Source organism: Populus nigra, chromosome 6, assembly GCF_951802175.1.
Source record: "Populus nigra chromosome 6, ddPopNigr1.1, whole genome shotgun sequence".
NCBI classification, from domain to species: Eukaryota; Viridiplantae; Streptophyta; class Magnoliopsida; order Malpighiales; family Salicaceae; genus Populus; species Populus nigra.
Window position 1 is genome coordinate 5,994,065 of NC_084857.1, and position 21,990 is coordinate 6,016,054.

Here is a 21,990-nt window from a genome sequence, read left to right on the forward strand (position 1 = left end):
AAGATCACCATTTAATTAAAAAAAATCAAACCTTGCATCAAAAGCCTTTTGATATTTTCACTCTATTTATTTTTTATCTTGTTATTACTAATTCAACTATTAATGTGATCTTCAATGATGATTAATTAAATTTTAAATGGAAAAAGTTGCGGACATGTGGAGTGTCTGTGCATTTTGGGGGAGTATATAATGTTATTTGGTAGCAAAATATACCCTACTACCATATCACTGAAAGCCTCATCATGACCTATTTTTTGTTAATAAAATAGATGCTGGTGAGGACGGCATAGTTTATTATTGATGAGGTTTTTTTTAAATTTTTTTTTATTAAAATTAAAATTTGATTTTCTTTGTTATTGATAATTCAATTTCATCCTCACCAATAATAATTTTATTTTTTATTTTCATTATTGATATTTTTTTATAAAAATTTTATTTTTGTTAAATCTCATAATCCAATCACAACTTGTCACATGCTATTCTTTTCAATTTAATTCTTATTTTTTTTATTTTGTTTATTTTGTTTTTTCTGTAAAAGTTTTATTGGTTTTAATTTTATTATTCAATTCAAAATTATGGTGTATTTTTTTAATCTGGTCTTTCTTTTTTGGAGTTTTTTTTGCTTTTTTGTCATTTTTTTATTTTAATTTCACTATTCTATTAAAAATTTATAACTTCCTTCTAATTTATTTTTTATTTTTATTCATATTTTTTAATTGTTATTTTTTAAAATTTTAGATCCTTTAATCCTAGTATAAGATGAGAGTTTGATAAGTTAATATGGATTCGCCTTTTATTGTTCAAGTTACATATTTATTATACTAACTAAAATTAGCCTAAATTAATTATTTTTATTTTTTTTATTTTATATTTAATCAGTTGAAAATTCAACATCTTTTTTTCTTCTAAGTTATCGTACTTTTTTTATTTCAAATTATCATAAATTTTTTAATTTTCGCTCGTCTATTTTTTTTCCATATAATTCAAATAAAACTAGCTTTTTTTTACCCATCACGGCTATAACATGAAGTGCAGTTTTTTAAAAAAATTATGACGACGAGTAGCATGTTTGGTAGTGTGGTAATGGTTGCTTTTCAAATAGTTTTTCGTGCCAAAATACATATCAATAATTTTTTTTTATTTTTTAAAAATTATTTTTGATATCAGCACATTAAAACGATTCAAAAAATATAAACCACACTCAATTTTAACAAAAAAAAATATTAAAATTTAATCAAATATAGGTTCAATCACATAGCCAACACCCCCACATCTCAATATAATTCAATAAAAGAAATAAAATAACAACACAGACACGGTGAGCAATTCATGTTGACAAAAAAAAGCGAAGTGGTGGAGAGCTACTTGTTGTTAAAAAAAGCGCAATAATTGTTGACAAACAAGAGAAGTGGTGGCGCCGCCACAGCCAAGAAACGGGGAAGACAAGAAGAGGGCATGGATCGCATCATAGTCTTTTACTTCCCAAGCTAAAAAAAAAAAAAAAACTGCTAGCCCTAAAAAGACTTTCCTTTCCAAAGTGAATGGGCAGCAGGTGGAGAGCTACTGCTTCTCTTCTCCTTGACCACATAACCACAAAAGCTTTTAAATTTCTTTCACCTAATCTTCCCAGACCTATTTATCACTCACACCCTTTAACCGAAACTGTTTGTGGCTTCAAATTCAGGTCATTTTCTGCAATCCCTTCTCGGGTTTCGGTTTACAGGAATGAAATTGAATCTGGGTCTCATGATTTGGCTATTAATTATGAGCTGGGACCTAAAGAAGATGAAGAATCTGGAAAGATCCCTGTTAAAGCATACTTCCTTTGTACCAGGTCTGCCACTTCAATTTTTTTTTTTTTTGCTTTTCTTTTCCTTAATGGGTTTCGTTTGTTCTGTGTTTTTTGAAATGTGTATTTTTTCTGTAGAGTTTTATGCGTATTTAATTAATTATATTTTGGGTGGTTTTCTATTGACTCAAATTGGTGGGTTATTGTGTTTACATGCAAAATTTGAGCAACTTCTTTTGAAGGATTTTCTTTTCTCCTGCTGAGTGACCTTTTTGACGCTAGTAAAATGTTGTCGAGATAGAGACAGTATCTGTTGTATTGGCTGTTTGCTCATTAAAAGGTGACGATTTTAATTATTTGCGTTTACTTTTGCTGGCATCTATTCTTTTAATGCAAGAGTCTTTCTTCGGTTCGTTACGTGCTGTCTTCTCCATGCTCTGTGTTTTCCTTTTTCTACCTTTGTGGTTCTGTTTTTTTCCCCTTGATGGTTTGGTTTTATCAGATTCATGGTTTTGGCAGTATTAATTTGAAGAGCATGCAAGCAGAGAATTTAAGCTATGTTGTTCCTCCAACCTCTCGCTCAACGAATTATGTTGTCCTCAAATTTTTCGATTTCTCTTCAGATATTAGTGTAAGATGATTGAAAACAATTACATCTTTTTTTGTGACATTTTCCTACTTTGTTTGTGATTTTTTGAGCTTTGTAATTGTTCCAAACATCCTACCTCCTTGCGCATATGGATAAAATTCGTGGGGATCATGTATACTTAAGATCAGAGCCTGATTCCAGCAAAAAAACCTTTCATTTTTGTAGTTTTCAAGGTGATTGGTTTGACTGTCATCTTATAACATGTGAATTTTAATTCAGGCACTTGGAATAAGAGAGTATATCAACTGCCGCTACATGGTTGTATTCCAATATGGATCTGCTGTTCTATTTAATATTGAGGATCCTGACGTTGAAAGTTACCTGGAAATGGTAAGGAGGCATACTTCTGGATTGCTCTCCGAGATGAGGAAAGATGGTATATTTCTTTGAGAAGATCCTATATCTTGTTTTATTTGAACAGGAAACTTGGTTCATTTGTCCTGTTTAGTAGATATATTTAACATCTTGTGATTTTGTGCAAACATTATTTTTTTGTGCTTTAATGATTGAGATGAGGATTGCATTTAGGACAGTTATCATAATCTATATAACCAATGCCAACTAGTTTTGGACTGGGGTTGGTTGAGTTGAGTTGAACTCTCATGGTTTTATTTTTCTCTCAGTTTTTCCAAATTTGAGTCGGCCCCATAATTTGTTCTTTAACCACTTGAACTTGATAAGTTTTGAATACATGAATGATATTCTTGTTTTGACCTTGATTTCGTCTTTTATTAGATTATGCCATAAAAGAGAAACCACTTCTGGATGAGGATATGCAGGGAGGCCACGATTACATTGTCCTCAAAACTTTAGACACTGATAGTATTCGCATTATTGGAAGTGTGCTTGGGCAAAGCATTGCTTTGGACTATTTTGTTTCACAGGTAATATAATGTTCAAATACTTTATTTATGGTGCAATATTGAAACATATGTATGAGAAGAAGGCATTAAATTGTCCTTGAATCATAATACACTTCGGCAGGTTTCAAATATTGAAGCTTTAATCATTTTGATGTCAGGATTCAACTTCTGGCACATTTTTATTTATTATCGAAAAATGGCTAGCACAATATGAAACAGGATGCCATTTTTTTCGGAAGTTTAAATAGAATGTGAACTGTTAATCTTCTCTCTCTCTCTCTCTCTCTCTCTCTCTCTCTAAGGTTGATGGAATGGTTGAAGAGTTTGCTGGCATAAATCGTGCAATGGAAAAAACTGGGACTTTCTCAATGGATAGGAAAAAGCTCCTTCAACTTGTTGGGAAGGCTAATTCAAATCTAGCTGATGTGATTCTTAAAGTTGGTCTTTTTGAGAGGTAATCCATTGTTACTATTGCTTGTTTAATTTCTCTTTGCATATGATAGATTCAAATGGTCTCTTTCACGTATTCTATGATTGAATTTCCATTTTAGATGTAAAACCATGTGCTTTTAGGAAATTTCAGTAAGATCATATCGTTAAGCATGCAGTGAAGAACCTTTTAGGTTTTGGTGACATTTCTCTACCTTTGTCAGTCTATAAGAAGCTCATGGCAATAAGCCAACTGATTGAAGCATGAAAAACTTAACGAGCAAGAAACATTTTAAAAAAAGAATCTTCTTTTTCTTGGGTAGGGTTGTGGTAAATTTTTGGAAATGCACCCTGCATCTGAATAAATCTGCTTATCTTAGAGGATTTATGCATGGGATCCATTGGGTGTTGCTTCAGACAATGATGATTCCATGGAGCATATAAACTATTGATGTTCTTTAGTTCTGTTCCATAAGTTGGCCTTAACTTCCTTGTCAGACTAGTCTGGTATTATGAGAGTGATTGTGCACGTGCTTCAGCCTTGTTTGATTCCATGGAGCATATAAACTATTGATGTTCTTTAGTTCTGTTCAATAAGTTGGCCTGAACTTCCTTGTCAAACTAGTCTGTTATTATGAGAGTGATTGGGTGTTTGATTCAGCCTTGTTAGATTTTTCAGTTCCTCACAGAATCTCATTTTAGCTTATTAAAAGTGTAGACTCCTTTTTCTAAGAAGAAGTGTTAAGGCAAGCCTCACTTAGAAAAGACAGCAATTACAGGTCAACAAGAACGAAATTGCATAATTGAAAAGCTCAATATATGCTGTGATCTTTTAATGTGCATTTTGCAGCCTTTACCAACTCTGTTCTTTCACTGTCCAGATCTGAAATTGCCTGGAGGGATGCAAAATATGCTCAAATATATGAGTACCTCAGGGAGGAGTATGAAGTTACTCAACGCTTTGGAAATTTGGATTTCAAATTAAAATTTGTAGAGGTATGTGTCTGCTTTTATTGGACCTATAAATGAATATAATGGCTTTTGGTTATTACTGAATTTTAGACAGTTACTTGTATGGTTATTTTAGTGATAGTGTTCATAGAGATTTAGGCTTGAAAGAGCTGATAATCTGTGGTGCTTGCTGGAGGAAGCACTTGCATGAATTAGAGGATGCTTGAAATATTTCACAAAATGTAGAAATTTAAACAAGCAAACATCTTTAGAGAGAGTAAACAGTTGATTGATTTGTAGTGTGTTTCAGGACTTTTTCAAGTTTTGTCCAAAATATTAGAGTTCGACTGGAAGTAGTAGATCAGAGACTTCATTTTCAATTGCTCGATAATCTCCATGAGCACAACTCCCGCATTTCACTTTTCAGAATCTGTCGTGATAGTTATTGTGATATATTTATCTGGAGCTGCTCTCTCACCCCTTTTCTCTCCTCTTGCAGCACAACATTCATTTCCTTCAAGAAGTTATCCAAAACAGACGATCTGATCTTTTGGAATGGTGCATTATATTCCTGCTGAGCATAGAGAATATTATATCAATATATGAGATAGCTCAAGGATGAAGTGCAGATACATCACTGATTTGATAGACCCTAGGCATACGAGAAAAGTTGGGATCACCAGATGGAGTGACAAGTTAACAATTCAATCTTTTATAGAGAAGATCAATTCTTCAATATTTTTCTGTGATACATGATATTATTTTTGCAGTATAGCGTGAGAATTCCTGGTGTCCATTTTGTACGATCACTTTTACCAATAGAAAATTCCGAAGCCAAAGGCAACCTTTTCAACTGCCGGCATGTCTCTGTGTTAACAGTTATGTGCATAACATGTTTGAATGCTTAGTGTTTCTCTTTCCAAGATGAAAGGTCAATACAGAAGCAGGTTCACTGTATCGAAAGTTCAGCATTGTATTTTTATGATTGCAGCAGGTGGCAATGCTGCGCATAGAACTTCAGGCCGTGAATGGAGGCCGGTTGTGCATGTATAAGTCCACACCAACCGTCCTGATATCCTCAAAAGCAAATGTCTGCCTTTTGCTATGACAGCACTGCTTTTCTGCCATGTCAAAACTGTTTCATTTTTTTTTTACACCAGCTCTGAGAATGTATTCAATGATGAATTGTGAAATATCTGTTTTCTCTTTGTGGATTATTTATGTCAACTGAAACGACGTGGTGACATTTCTTAGTAGTTTTGACAAGTTGCCAGCACGATAGAATCTCAATTTGTCCGTGGAGAAGCAGGACGTTGTCTTCTTTTGTGGTTTCCATACATGGATGGCTCTCAACGATCCTTCTTACACCAAATGCACGAACGCAAAAACGCTAATAATGGTGAGTGCAAAACCTCAAACTCATTGAAATGCGCAATATAGAGGCAATTGGATTTCGAAAATTACATCCATGGCAAGAGATTTTTCTATTGTGACTACAAAGCACGTGCTATGCTTAATGTGCTAAAAAATTACTAAAAACGAACAATAACCATTGATGAAGATGATAATATTCCATATCCCCGGTTCAAAATTCCTCTACCCTGATAGCAGTCTGTGGCACATCATATGCAATTTTAGGCCTAGACTTCTTGACACCAGCTGTAAACCACACCTTATCAGACTTGAAGCCCTCCACTGCCACGCTTGTAACCTTAACCCATACTAGCACCTTTGTCTTCATTCCCTCTATAACCGTGAGCTTTCCCCTCACAAGTATTGCCTTTACTCGAGTTGCATACCTAATTACAGAAGAGTCATTGAAGCTGATCTCACATACAGAAGGCAAGTACACAATCAGCTTGGCCTTTGTTTCATCGAATTCATAACAGGTTATATTCCGGGGGAAGAGACCGTGTGGCAAGTTGTATTCTCGGAGGAGATCAGGCAAGCTTTTTAGTGGTTTTCCTACAGAAAGAAGCAGCATACATGTAAGCATCTGGTATAACGGACATGGCTTCGAAAATGAAAGAATCTTTCAAAAAATGTTGTCCTTGTTAACAAACCCAAATTAATTAATCTCAAGTAAATTGAAGAAATGAAGCCCTGAATTACTTTTAAATAGTTTCCGGAGCCCAATTCTAGGATCAAAATGGAACTATCCATAGGAATAACACATTAAAGATGAGAAAGAGATGGTAAAACATTCACTAAAGTGTGTGATGTGTAGAGCAATTTAGTACAAAAGCAACGGGTCAAAAGATTCGAACAGGGAAAACAATATGGGCATCAAAATGAGGAAAATGTATCATTGTTGACCCAATCTCTTGGTTATTTATAAAACTTTCTTTGAAAAAGCAAAACAACAATCACCAAATTGAGCCAGTGGCATACAAATGATGAAAGATTCCGCCTTCAGAACATTATTACAGAGTTCCAATCTACATATGACAGCATGTTATCATCTCAATTGCATCGCAACAGTAGTGCAGATAAATGAATGCAATACCTTGTATGTAATGAAATCAGGGATGAGGAAGAAAACGAATATCAAAGACGTTGAAAGAAAAATCCAATGGCATGTTAAATATCATTGTTGCACAAATACAGACATGGTGCATGATCAATCATTTCCTTAGATAATCAAAGTAGATAACACATAATCCCTACCTTTCAGCTTGTTAAAAACCCATTTTGCCTTCTCTTCAACAGTTGTTGAGAAAGTCTGCAACCACAAGCAAGCGTGAATTTACTCTACGTACAAAACATATTTCACAGCAAAGCAAGATTACCCTATATGTAAAAGAAACTTCAACTGACAAGACAAGAGTTATATGTGAAATCCTAAAATTCCTTTCTAACAGGTAAGTTTCAACTTCCATTGATTCAAACACAATAATTTCAAACAAGAAACTCAAACTGTGTCTCCTTCAATTCATATCTTCTCCTTTTCTTTTCTTCATGTAAATCCCAGAAAAAAGAAGCTTAAAACGTAACATTTCAAGTTTTTGAAACCCTTGGATCCAATACAAAGTAAAAAAAAAACATGATTTCCATTCACACACAATGTTCCCACCACAGCACAATTGAAAAACCCATCTCCGAATGGACTCCTATTCCCATGAAAATCAACAGATCCATTTAAAATTAGCACAAATCATAAAATGGGCATCCTCCGATCAACCCACATTACACCAAAATCACCCAAAACAGAAGGCATACTGAATAAGGGTATGGACAAGGCAAGACAAGACAGGAAGAGACAAGAACCATCATTAAACAAACATAAAGTAAAAGAAGAAGAAGAAGAATAGACTACAGAGTACAGCCATAATTACATTGAGGTCTTCAGTAATGTTAGAGAACTCTTCTTTTGCTTTCTTTGAGATCCATAAGCTCCCAACTTTCAAGCTATTCACTTTTGTTAATGCTCTCTCCATTGCCCTTCTCTCTCTCTCGATCGAGTACTAAGTAGAAGAATTCTCTTTTCGTATCCTCTCTATTACTCAGCACTCACTCTCCCTGTTGTTGAGACTTGAGAATTGTGTGAGAGAGAGAGAAAGAGGGGTGTGAAAAACTGGAAATAGCAAAAAGGAAAGGAGAGGGATCTCTTTTCTGGCTAAAATCTGAAAGCAAGGGGACAGACCAAAAAGAAAATAAAGGCAGCTTCACCCTTGAAAAAAAGCGGCGCCTCACAGTTCTCGAGGCACCGTGTTTTCAATTTCAATGAGGGTGTTTCTGTAAATTTGATGAAAGGGGTGAGGTTCTACTCTCCCTGTTTTTCTGCATTTCTTTTTCTTTGATATGTGCTTGCATGAATACGAACATATCAAATTAAATATCTTTCAAGCTCCACAAGCTATTCTTTTTATTTAAATTTTTCAAAGATAGATTTCCTAACGCTAAAACTCAGATGTAGATTCCTAAGTCATTTACAGGAGGCATAAAAACTTGTCAGTGTGTAATTTCGATTTCAATGGCAGCATTTGCCACCCAGTTTCGCATTGGATTACAAAGCGTACAGTTCATAATTTACACCGACCGATATATACAGCATGCAAGAAAATACATAGAAGTTACAATCGAATCTTTCTTCCATGCAAAGTCAGGCAAAATGTTTGAAAGCAAAAGATCAGCCAATTTTGGGTGTGCTTCTAAAACAAGGCTGACAATAGAAGGAAGAATCACTGAATTTGCCATACAGAGTGTGGTAAAATGCAGATAACAAGGGCCCTAATACTATGAAGGAAACTGCCTACTAAACTGTTAGAAATGACGTAGATTGATACCCTGCAGCAAATACCGATGAAAAGTCTTCAAATTTTTATCTCTCATCGGCTGCTTCATGTCCACGCACCTGTTTATACCAGACAATTTAAAAAAGCAATGGAACATGGTGGGCCTAAACCCACGATTTTTCCAGCTCATAAGTCGACAATGACAACTTTCTTTTCGGCAAAATCATTCCAACGAGAGATGATGCCATGCAGCTTACCTCTTGCGGGGTCACCAGGCAGTACTTCATCAGTGGCAGTGTCCTTGTTGTTTAAGAGCTAGCGAAGAAAACTTATAGCAACGAAAGATGGACAATAACATATAACAAAATATTAGAAATTTATAATTATCCAAAGCTGTTTGCAAATGAAGTCTTAAAAAGGAAGAAGCATACATGACCTGGCATTAGTCCAGCCTTCTCAACAAATATTAGGACAGGCGGTGCAGATGGACTAATCTGCCCAAGGGTCGCCCATGAACTTCTTTAACTTGCCCTTTGGAGCAAAGACACATCAATAATAGCAACATCCTTGATGTGCCAAAACATACTATTTGTCATCTTGATTCATAATTATACCAAGAATCATACCACCTTTTTAATATACATTTATGGTTCGGAATGAATGTTCTCAAGTTTGGTCTCTGATCTACGTGACGTCTTTATTGAATTTTGAACTTTTATCAACAGAAAAGGTATTTGATTGTTTGTTTCTCTTCTCTTGGAATTTTGGCGTTATCTTCTATCTTTCCTTCCTTTGTTTTCTTTTTAGATGCAAATGGATTTCAAACATATTCATATCTGGTTCATAAGGTTTAAAATTCAAATTGATGCTACCACAAACAGAGAGTTTGATGGCGCTGGTATACAGATTTGATTACTGCTCGGAACATGACTGGAATCTCCTGTAAAGTAAAAGTTTGAATGCTCAGATTTGATAATATTTCATGATTGAGAAACTGCAAAATTTATATATGTTATGATTCATGACCAAACCATGGGACATTATTCGGAACTTTAAAAGCAAACAAAATAAAGGATGTCATGTTGTTTAGCACAATTATGAACCATGATCAGAAATGGTATGTTGTGGCTCACCAAAGGCATCATTATTATAGACGTGTCTTAGCTCCGAATGCCAAGAATGAAATGTGGACTTGAATGCTATTTAACTTCCCTTTCAGAAAGAAAGGGTATGGTGGATGTTGTATGCTTCTGTTTCTGCTTCTAAAAGGTTGCTGCGATAATGAACTACGATCTGAGACCGCTACCTAAAAACATCAAATCGTGCAAACCCTAAGCAAATTACAGAAAATGTAAAAGAAAAAAACAAAGAGAAAAAGAAAAATACGAGACTCGCTCATACATACACAGAAATCAACAAGATACACATTGCAAACTTCAAAGAAACCAAGAAGCACCCTAATTAGATTACCCCCAGACAAAGCCCATGAATCAAAGAAACTAACATGCATTGAGAAGTGCAGAGAACAGAGTCTTGAAGAGGAAACAAAGAGTCACAGAAAGCACAAAAAGCCACGTTATTTGAACAAAATATCACAAAGGTTTATAAGGAATAGGCATCTTAACACATACAGAACTAAACCAAACACAAATATACAAAATATCCATGCACAACATGCCACAAATCTTGCCCAGTTCATACATCAGCATCATTTGTACAATTAAATGTGTACAGAACACATCAGTAAAGATTTTAATTACTTAAGAAAAAGATGACAAAGAATAAAATATATTGCCTGGTTGGCATAGCCTTGCTGAAACCTAGTCTTTAAAAATGCACATGATAGGTTAAGTAGTAATAAAATGTTCAACTTTATAAACCAGCCAAGCTGCCTTAACCAGTTTTTGCTGTTTGTATATTAACTTTCTGAGTGTTTACAAGAAGCCTAATATGCTGAAGGAATGAGTGTGTTTAGAAAGCATTTTCATCTCCAAAATAACAGAAGGAAAAGGAAAAAGGAAACCATCGCCAAAATTCAAAGTGAAGAGAAACAAATAATCAATACTACTTTTTTATATTATGTTAAAAAAAATTCACAAGAGGTGTCATGAAAGAGTTTGGTGGCCTTTACAGATTCCATAACCATTCATAACATTACTGGAATATCGTGTTATAGTAAACTTTGTATAGTCATACTGGACAACCATTCTTGTTTGAACTTCAATTAGTTATTTCATCACCAGAACTTCTATATATGTTGCACCTTGACATTAAGAGGACATGCTAGAAATATCAATATCGTGAAACAACAAACACGCATGGCCTCGGATTAGTCAAGCCTTCTCAACAAGTATTCAACCTCAACTTCTTTTGTCAGAGGCATAATCCAATCCTCGTAAAGTTGGGCAACTAAATGTGGCTCTACTTTATATATGGGATCGGCTGCGTCTTCCTGCTGGGTGATTCTTCCCTCTTGGCCATATTTTCTTGTTTTCATTTCTACTCTCTTCTTAACAGCTGCTTCCACAGTTTCATACGTCAACAACTCCATGAGTCTAGCCCAATCCTACAATAACCACAACGCATAAGGACAGGATGATAATGTGAGAAGTTCATCTTTATATCGATGAATCACAGGGTGCATCCAGAGGAATAAATCAGGACACAAGTATATACGCAGCTTTACCTGCACTTTGATAGCAGCCTCGTATTCAGCAGTGGATTCCTGAAATTTAGCCTCGGCCACAAATTTTCCATAGTGAATTCTCCGTGACAGAGCCTGCATCAAGAGTCCAATATAGAGTAGAAACAAATATGAGATTTCACACCTATACTTTCTTGCAGAAACCACCCGGTTGTTATCTACTAGCAAATAGTTGAGTATAAATCCACATGGCACATAGCATTCGTAAGGGTCTGCTTGGTACACTCGTGGCAGTGAAGGGGATCATTTACAGAGATCCAATGAATAGCATCTTAACACCATTGAATAGTATCATAGTACCTCAATTAGGAGCTATCTGTAATGAAGTAAAAGTATCAGTCCCAATAGCACACCTGCAAGCAAACTGTGTCGCAAACAGCAGCAGATCCACAATTGTCATCATCTCCAGCTTTGGCCAATTTTGGAAGAAGATCCGTAAAATACATATTCCATACCTTTTTGTTGATATTAATTGAGTCAGCACAAGGATGCAAAACCTAATGTCACATCAGTAGGCATCCCAAATCAGTCGACATAGAAGTAACTCAGCATCTTATTTTAGAAAGAAACTGCAACTCACTGAATTCAACTAGACAAAACTAGAAGCCACAGGCAATTGTCACTTGAGATACAGTAGATTCTATTAAAGAAAGTTATGAGGAAAGGATAAAATGTGCCGATCAAGCCTATCCCAGGGATAATCCAGGTTTACGCATAAAGCATCAACATTAAATTTAAAACGGTGAATGTCAATCAGTCATATCAGAATTTTGAAGCTACAATTCTCATATCAGCTGCATAATCTTAGGTTCAAGATGAAGCATTATAATACATTACCGTGTAAGGTAACCTGTTTAGAAAGTGCATATAGTATTACAACACTAAATTAATAATTGGATAATTTCAATACCATGCAGAAAACAGTTTCAGAGCAAAATTTTACCTTTGGCAGCCAAATTAATCTGTACTTCTCATTTCTTTTGAAATGCCTAATGGGTTTCAACTTGTAAGTTTTACAACTGATCCTAATTCCACTTGGAAATGATGGTGAAATCAGCTGGGGGCCAAATTGAGGGAATTTTTGCCAAACAACCAACTTTCATCCTACAAATTTGAATCCCAAAGTGCCAATGATGACAAATATAGCTAAAGATATTGGTTCTAAGGCTATGTTGAGTTGTTCAATAAATTAGCAGACAGATGGTAAAATTTATCACAACAGACTAAATAAAAGGTTATTCAATCTCACAGGTCATTAGTAAGTATAAGCACATAAATCTATTAACTCTGAAGTTGTAAAACTTCAACATCAGCATAACTTAGGCTTATAAGACCTAACCCGGAGGTCAACCTGGCCTGAGATTTGGATCGCGGGTCGGGGATTGACAAACCTTTAACTATTTTTTTTTTTCTGAAAAAGAGCTGGGAACAATGTTATTTTGGTAAAAACAGGTTTTTTTCACGGAACTAGCCCCGACCAGGCTTCAAATTGACAAGTCACTAGTTAGCCCGCTAGGACACGTCTTATAACTAAGGTTACAACCTCACAACAAGGATCAGTGCAAATAATTTAAGCAACAGAATATTTCTCACCTTTGGATACTGCGACGGAAGCAGCATTGAGTGAGGTAAATTTTCTGGGAAGAACGGGTGCTCATCTGGACTTCTATACCGCCCCGCCTAATGTAAAAGGAGAGACATATAAAATCTGAGGATTCATGATTGTTATAGTATTTTCTCTTATAAATATACCTGAGCATGGAGCCTTTCGGTTTCTTTTACAATGAACTTGACCAAAGACCCATGGAAACTTCCGATACATAGAGCACCATCGTTATAAGTGTTTGCATTGTAAGCATACTGCGCTCTGAGCAAAAGGTTGAAAATTATACTGTCTTCTTGCAAAATTAAAGACTTCCTTATCGCATCCAGAGTCAAGGTCTGGCTGCTGCCCACCCTTTCTTTAGCATATCTACATGGCAAGGAAATAGTGACAACAGTTTAAAATCAAATATGCAAGAACTGGAGCGCTCTTGGTTTTCTAACAAATTAATCATGTTGAACTCAATTTTATGTGATTTTTCTGCAACTAATCAATTATTTAGTAAAATCCCACAATACTTGAGCATCCAAGGAAGTCAAGAAATAGCAAACTAGCATAATCACAAAGACTATCCCAATGAGTATCAGCGGTCCCATGCATCTCTACACATGTTAGGCTATCACATATCATTGCTTTGCTACAATGTCCGTTGTCCACAATAAGGATATGCTCAAGCAGTCCGCAAACAGATTTTTTAAGGCACGACAAAGCTTTTTCTTGAGACGCTCATGACTCTTTGAAGCTAAAGTCATGAATAGATTGTAACCTCTAGAAGATCCTTCTCGAAGTAGTTAACTTAAAAGTAAAAGCAATGTGAAACAATGCTCTTTGACTTTGAACAGGCATCATTTTTTACTGCTGTAAAAACAGATGGGCATTGTATTACCAGCATCCATAACAAGTAATCTACAACGTTAAATATGTATACATGAAGCATTTTTATTTTGCTGGTTACCTTGTGCGAAAAGATGAAGAGGCATGAAGAGGATGATGCCCATTAGCTCCAGATTTTGACTGGAGAAATTTGAGGGTGTTCGGTTGATGATGGGCGAGATACGAATGAGGTGGTAGAGAACTTGGGGTCTTGAGGCTTGAAATAGAAGCAAAAGCAACGTTTAGTAGCTTGCACTCCATTGATGACTAATGAGGAGAGAGCAATTAACGATTAGCAAGAAGTTTGAGAGTGCTAACTCAATGTTCAAGAGTTTCTCATCTTAAAGGAGAATAGACAACAAATAAATACCGAAAAAACAGACAAGAAAGGGAGAAATGTAATTGCGAAAAGCAAAAGAGAAACAAGTTGTTTGCGTTACACAAAAGGAAGCTTCGCAGGGAAAGGGAAATGAAAAGGCATCTTGAAAATGTAAACAGGAGGTTTTAACACATAAAAACGCGTAATTTTGTGGCCTTTTAGTGCATTCTGTTTCAATAAAAACACACCCCCGTGAACCTGAAGAGATGGCTCCTGGCAGCTTTTTGCTAGGCACAATTTCGTTGTTTTGAAGCAGAAGATACTCGAAATTCTCTGGATATTTTTAATTGAATGGCAAAGTTCCTTTTAATGCATATGAACGAAAAATCATATGAAAATGGATTTTGAGCTGTATCAAATATATATTATTAGCAATGAAATATACAATTGCAAAAAATAACCGTGGATGAACATGCTTCTGGTTTACACTCAAAGCAAGTGCACAAACCTTGATCACCCTCGAATTGCTTCTTCTTCTTTTCTTTTTTTTTAATTATTTGTAGTTGTTTAACACTAATGTGTGCTTTTCGTTGCTGGTTGACTCGCTAACTAATGGAGAAAATAATAGTTTATCTGGATCACTTTAGTCCAACGGAAAGGTCGCGTAAATGGATTAACGTGTCAGGTGTCCATAAAGGCCTGGACTTCCTTTTTCTTTCCATTTCGAATCTCTTTTTTCTTTTTTTTTCTTGTAAAGAAAAGAAAAATGAGGGCCCTATCAACTCAAATTCGTATGATTCATTTATGATCGAAGCTTACGTGAAAGATGAAAAGGAGGAGACTTGAAGAAAGAGGGACCTGGTTGCTCAAAAGTTCGATCGGAGAAATTAGAGGGTTATTTGGTGATGATTCACACACAAAAAAAAATTCTTCGAAACCCAGTTCATATTTGGTTTGATATCACTAAATGAAAAGGGGGGTTTGGAGATATTTCAGATTGGGAGCTAAAATGGGAGCAAATGCATATCTTAATTTATTTATTTTTCCAATTCGTAATAAATTCTTCTACAAGTTTTTGTGATGTAAGAAATTGTTGAACTCGCAATCTTTTCTTCAGAAGAAAAATGTGATTGTCATGTACGTAGTTGTGTTTTCACATATTGAATTCACAGTTTAATTAGTTCAACAAAATATAATGTCTTATTTATGAGATTCAAGAATAAAAGAATGTTTCTCTACATTATTTTTGTTTTCACTATCTATGTATATATGCAGCCGAGGATTTAATTATTCATGGCAGTAACCTTTGGTGATCATGTAATTGGAACCAACCCAGTTATTGATGGGCTAAACCTCCAAGATTTGTACTTTTATTATTATCAGTGGGATGAACGTGCAAAAGTTTTGCTTTTGTTGATAGATTAGAACTCATTAATCGTAGTTTAGATTTTTATTATTTATCTTAAAAGGAGATTTACTTGCTTCTTTAACTTTTTATATTTGAATTTTGAGATAGTATTTCTTAAATGCACCAAATTAATTTATAATTTATCTTCAAATCTTAATTCAAGATTAAAAAAATAGTTTTAATTTTTATATAAACGACATCTATTATATGTTGTGGTTGGAAACTGCAATAAAATTTTAATTAATGTTATGATTTACCGCTGCAACATTTATTTAAATTCAAAACTAACCAGTTAATCTGTGTATAAAAAAAATTTATAAAATTACAAAAAACAAGGTTTTTATACGAGATTTTTAAAATTTAAAGATTTTACAGTGAAAAAATAACTTGTAAAAAATCCTTTAAAAATTTAAGTATGATTTAACAATTGAATAAAAAATTATGATTTTAAGTTCTATTTTTGTTTTTTAGATTAGAACTCATTAATAGTTGTTTAGATTATTATTTTTTATCTTGAAAGGAGATTTACTTGCTTCTTTAACTTTTTATATTTGAATTTTGAGATAGTATTTCTTAAATGCACCAAATTAATTTGGAATTGATCTTTAAATCTTAATTTGAGATTAAAAAAATACTTTTAATTCATGCATAAACGACATTCAATAACGACCAATGCTTACCGCTGCACTAATTTTGGAAATATATAAAAGGAAAGCATTTGGTTAGATTTGAAATACAAAACTAAAATTAATTTTACAAGAGAAAATCATATAATAAAATCTTAACCCTTCACTTAATTTAAAGAATATAACATCATATTATCACTAATTTGGAGAGAGTTCAATCCACAGGGATTGATATCGTATTCCAGTAAATTAGAATTTATTGACAATTAAATTTTACTCAAAGGATTTAACTAATACGGAAATGACACGACATCACAAATAGATTGTAGGTTTTGTTTGTCTATTTATACACTATTTAGATTTTTTTTTAACCTAACATAACCATGAGGCTCTTTTTTTTCTTCAAGGTGCAGGAAGATGTTAGGTTAGCATGTGTTTGGTAATTTGGTGTAGTTTATTTTTGTAAAAATATTTTTTAATTAAAAATATATAAAAATAATATTTTTTAAAATTTGTTTTTTAAGGCATGAGTGACATGGCTCTTATTTTTTTATAAATAGGGTGGATGACATGTTGTCCATCCCAAAACTTTTTGATAAAAAAATTAGAAGGCATATCGTCTGATTTGCCTAAATTTCAGCCAATGTAATGGTTGGAAAATCAAAGCTCAAATTTTTTTATCTAAAAACTTGTTTTCAACTCATTTTTTAATCCAAAACACCGTAGAAATCGTGATAAACCTATTAATAATCTCAAAAAAACCAAAATTAGCCTAAGCTAATATTTGTTTTTCTCACGAACTTTAAAGGTACAAAAACATCTAATATTAACTCTTCTTATCAAATGGAATCATTTGACACAAATATAGTATGTTTTGGTGGCCCAAATCGGTGTCCACAATACTTTTCTCTTTTTATCGCTGGAATTCGATGACCTTTCTCTTTCCTCTCTTAATCATGGACTAAAAAATAATAAAAAATAAACTTTTACATCAAAATTGAACTTGAAAAATATTGAGGTACTGAAATTGTATAATTTGAGTGATTTTTAAAGTTAAATGATCTAAGTGTATTTTTTGCAAAACTTATGGCATGGCATCCATGTTTGACGCCTTTGTTATTTTAATTTTTTTTTTCAATTTTACTTTTTCATACAAAATCAAAATTAATTTTGCACAAGTGATTCATAATAATACGTGAAAGAATCAATAATGAAATTTTACATAATGAAAAACTCATGCCTTTTAAAATAACACTTAATAATAATAATAATAATAATAATATTCTCTCCATCCTACAAAAAGATTGCTTTTCTTATTCAGATGTCCTACATGTCTCTAGTTAAAATGTCGTCTCTTACCAAAATATCAAAGAAATGGTGTATCCAATTTTACCGCTTTACCCCTCTTTAAAAGTTAAATTCACATATATAAAAAACAATGTTAAAATCTGATATCAAAATCTGTTTTTTTTTTTTTTGAAATTCAAAAGATCTTAACCCGAAGTGAATCGAGTTTTGATTAAGTTAATTAAATATAAACATGACCAAATCAATTTATTATCTGGTCTAATTTTAGAAATTTACATTAGTTTTGGATTGAAGTCCTGGCTGATACTTGTTATTCCTTGAGCATTTGGATTTGTCTTGATCCCCGCTGTCTCCATCTTGCTCTTCGGCATAATGTTTTTTTTCTTGAATGTAAACAAAATACAAAAAGAGCTTAGACGCCGTAACATTTTCATCATACATGTCTTAGTTCCTAAAGGGATTGAGACTGGAAATTAATTTCCACTTGCAGATTAATTGAACTGGGATTAGGAAACGATGAACCGTCCTTGTACTGTAGCCCAAAACTTATCAGTTCCTCCATGGATAAAATAGCAGTGATAATAATAAATCATACATGTTTTCTTGCATATAATAAGCACTTTAATTGTTCTGTGGAGCCAAATAAAAAATTCCTAAAGGAATGCAAATTTGTGTGTGTATATATAAAGTCATTCTGAAAGCTCATAATTAAGAAGGTCATAAATTAATATATATATATATATATATATATATATATATATATATATATCTCAAAGCTTTTATTCTAGAAGCCTCGGTGCACAGCATACATATCCAGAATATGGATTGGTTACTAGCGAGCCCCCTTTTTTTCCATGAACTCTGTGGCCTTCTTATATGCTTCCTTCAGATATTCCCTAAACCGAATCAAATCTATTTTTACATTTTGTTCCTTCAAATATATGTCCATTATTGCACTCGACCAATTTTGACCTCGGAAAGTTGCCGGGTCCTTTATCAGTAAGCTATTCTTACCGTACTTGTCTATCAAACTACTCTCCTCCGCTCCAATCCGGTACTCCAAGTACTCTAATCCCATAGCCCTGGCTGAATTTGCGAAGCACACCTCTGCCAGCCAATCAGCTCCTATCGGCACCACTTGCATGAATACCACGCCCGGCCGAAGAAACAATGAATGCGTAAGTCCGGCACCGTGTACCCCAACCATTGCATGACTTGAGTTTATCAGTGCATAAGCTTGTTGCAATGGGGTTTGAGGTATAGGCTCAAAGATAATCACATCAAAACCAATTTCTTCAGCTAAATGTTTTACTTCGTTTTGGTTTGAAATCACACGCCCCACACCTCCGTTTCGAGTCGCCAGCACCAGTCGTGCCCTCGGTTTTGGTGGATTGGACTTCCAGGGGTGATTTTGGCCGTGTTTATAGGCTTTATCTAAGAAGGCACGAAAATGGGTTAACGCTTGTGAATTTGGCATTAATTTAGGGTCTATGGTCATAGATCCATGTGATATGAGGCCTAAAGTGGCAGAAGGGAAACAATGGGTGGAGGTCTCGCTTTCAGGAATTATAATAGGGTGCTTGCTATAAGTGTGTAGCAAATCTCCATACTTGCTAATCCACCAATTCTGAGCTTGTGATATCACGAGGATGAAATCTTGGTTGTCGGGGAAAACCGAATTAACAGTGATGAAGAGGGGGATGAACCCATCGTTGAAATCATGAAAGAAGTTTCCAGTGTAACCCTCCGCACTGAATACGATTGCCGGAAGGTTGTGCTGTGCTTGACATAATGGGCTTTTTGAGTTTGAAATTAGAGTGAACTCTTGTATTCCTGCCATTATCGGCTTTTCCCACTTCCGTGGGTAAGGCCTAATCTTCTCCACGGTTGTTGAGTTTGTGGGGGCCGAAAGGTAGAGTGTGGAGTTTACAGGGTCCAAAACAGTTGGGCCGTTGATTGTGCAAAGATCGTAGAATCGGTGAGATCGGTCGCAGTTGATTTGTTGAGGTCGAGGAAGCGGTGGTGGCGGAGACGGAGGTGTTGGGTCTTTCCGGAAAACATTATTCCGGTTGAAGACTTCAATTCCTGCAAGCACAACTCAAGAAATTACAGGGATTTCCCAAACAATGCGTGGATTGACCTGCACTAGTTTGCCCAAATTAAACAACATGAAAATTAAGAATTTATCTAATACTATTTATAAAATTATTTATTGAGATGGTTGACTGTACAAGTATTACAGGATTTATTAAAATAACTAGAGGTTTTACCATCTTGTTATTATCTTACAACAGCATTGTGGATTGGTACTGCATTCATCAGATGTAGAATGTTCGGTTTAGTTTTTGAATTTCTTTTTTTTACATCTTTGGTCCTTGTAATTTTTAATTTTGACATTTTAATCCTAAAACTTTATTTTTCTTGTATTCAATCCATGTGTGTCGAGAGAGACGAGAAAGAAAAAATTCAATTAACAACATTCCAACGATAAAAAAAAAAAGGATCAAACTAGGTGCTAATGAATTCATCTTGAATATGAAAGTTCAGTGAAGGTGGCTTAGACTCTTAATCATGTCCAAAGAAACAAACAAACCAAAATTTATAAAGTTTATTTGGATTTAGTTTGATTTTGAATATTAAAATTAATTTAAGTATGTTTTAGAGTTATAAATGGAGTTTTTCAACAACTAAAAGTTATTGAAATTTAACATAGTGGGTGACGTGTTGTTTTTCCACGTAGATGGTAAACATGTCATCTATATATATTTATAAAAAAATTCAAAACAGACAATGTGTTGTTAACTTGGGTTGGAAAAAAAACATCCACGCATGCCTTGGCTTTTTTCCTTTTAAGACCAAGCATGCAGGCCTAGCTGTGTAAGCAAGCACAATCACCTAACCTTTTTATGTTGTTTTTATACGTGTCAAAAAGCTTTCTAAAATTATTCATAAATAATAAAAAAAATTATTCGCCTGATAAAATTTGTCTCGATAGTTTCTTGAAGTGGAAAAAAGCTTTCATTTCAAAGATGCGTTGATCTCTATTATGTTATGAAAATAATTTGATTTCCATGTATTGTGATGAACTTTCTATATACATTTAGGAAATTGGTGTCCACGCATGCAATATTCTTTTTAATACAAAATTTAATAATTGAATAATATTATTCATTGATTAAAATAAAAAATTTGCAATGTATGAAAACAAATTAAAGTTGTGGATTTTCTAGTTAAAGTTTATGTCATCTTTATGTTTAATGTAATCTAATGTAAAAATTAACTCTGATCACTAGATTGGTGGGTTAATTTATAGATCAACAAGCCTCTATAAGTTAATTATTTTTTATCAAAACAATATTATTTTATGTTTTAGAACTTTTTGATATTAATATGGCTGAGTTTAGACTAGATTTAGCCTACAGGTAATCAGGTTAACATGGGTCAATTATTTTTTACTAAAACAATATTATTTTATTTTTTAAAATTTTTTGTTGTTGACCTGGTCAGATTTGGACTAGATTTGACCAGGTCAATAATTTTATGATTTCACTTACCAAATCAATTAGGTTTAGCTATGTTAATATTTTTTTTAGTTTAAATTAAAACTCGGTTCAAGTTAAACTCTAAATCATGAATTTTCAGTCAACTTGCCAAGTCGGGTCAAATTTAATAGCTACGGTTTGAGGCAAGCTTATTATCAAACAATTATGACATAACTTAATTATTTGTATTTTTTTTAAAATGAAGGATATCTCCAACTTATGCAGCAATCCAGATCACCTGTTTTTATGATCTTAAGAGTTTACTTTGTACATCAGTTTGATACATTCAGAGAGATTTAAAAATTATTCTAGTAACAGTCTCAAGATTTCAAATTAAAAATCCAGGATGAGAGTAAACCTTCTTAACCACAGAAACATAACAACTATTAAAAATCTTCTAAGTTGTACTCGATGCATACCTGGAATATCCTTGGACAAATAAGGCACATTTGATCTTGAGTGAATGGTATGTAATATAAAGAAGTACAAGAAGAATGCGAGGCACAGTACTGCTGCAATCTTTGAATTTCTTTTATCCATGATCTGCAGTGAGGCTCCACGGAATATTAATATGTTTATGAGTGCAAGGAGCTTCTTGGCAACAAGCTTGTGCTCAGGACAACATGTTTAGCCTTAAGAAATCAAAATCTGCCCTCTCGCCATTTCCTGTCTCGAGGGGAAAAGAAAAAAA

General features: G+C 34.0%; 4 protein-coding genes across 4 annotated transcripts; 1 reads left to right on the plus strand and 3 right to left on the minus strand.

The window, feature by feature from the left end:
* Window positions 1-1,372: 1,372 nt before the first annotated feature.
* LOC133697256 (protein RETARDED ROOT GROWTH, mitochondrial-like) lies at window positions 1,373-5,534 on the plus strand. Its single transcript, XM_062119714.1, has 7 exons — window positions 1,373-1,834; window positions 2,309-2,420; window positions 2,658-2,814; window positions 3,174-3,322; window positions 3,604-3,755; window positions 4,612-4,726; window positions 5,181-5,534. The coding sequence occupies exons 1-7, from the start codon at window positions 1,542-1,544 to the stop codon at window positions 5,301-5,303; spliced, it is 1,101 nt and encodes a 366-aa protein (XP_061975698.1). The 5' UTR covers window positions 1,373-1,541; the 3' UTR covers window positions 5,304-5,534.
* Window positions 5,535-6,081: 547 nt separating this feature from the next.
* On the minus strand, window positions 6,082-8,671 carry LOC133697257 (uncharacterized protein At5g01610). The gene is made up of 3 exons (XM_062119716.1): window positions 8,017-8,671; window positions 7,349-7,403; window positions 6,082-6,646 (listed from the first exon to the last, which is right to left on the minus strand). The coding sequence occupies exons 1-3, from the start codon at window positions 8,116-8,118 to the stop codon at window positions 6,267-6,269; spliced, it is 537 nt and encodes a 178-aa protein (XP_061975700.1). The 5' UTR covers window positions 8,119-8,671; the 3' UTR covers window positions 6,082-6,266.
* A 2,300-nt stretch (window positions 8,672-10,971) lies between these two features.
* On the minus strand, window positions 10,972-14,808 carry LOC133696745 (chorismate mutase 3, chloroplastic-like). Its single transcript, XM_062119019.1, has 6 exons — window positions 14,179-14,808; window positions 13,373-13,592; window positions 13,214-13,300; window positions 11,974-12,117; window positions 11,603-11,695; window positions 10,972-11,482 (listed from the first exon to the last, which is right to left on the minus strand). The coding sequence occupies exons 1-6, from the start codon at window positions 14,355-14,357 to the stop codon at window positions 11,246-11,248; spliced, it is 960 nt and encodes a 319-aa protein (XP_061975003.1). The 5' UTR covers window positions 14,358-14,808; the 3' UTR covers window positions 10,972-11,245.
* Window positions 14,809-18,589: 3,781 nt separating this feature from the next.
* LOC133696629 (xylan glycosyltransferase MUCI21-like) lies at window positions 18,590-21,839 on the minus strand. The gene is made up of 2 exons (XM_062118865.1): window positions 21,719-21,839; window positions 18,590-19,842 (listed from the first exon to the last, which is right to left on the minus strand). Exons 1-2 carry the CDS (start codon window positions 21,837-21,839, stop codon window positions 18,590-18,592), a joined length of 1,374 nt encoding a protein of 457 aa, XP_061974849.1.
* Window positions 21,840-21,990: the final 151 nt, after the last annotated feature.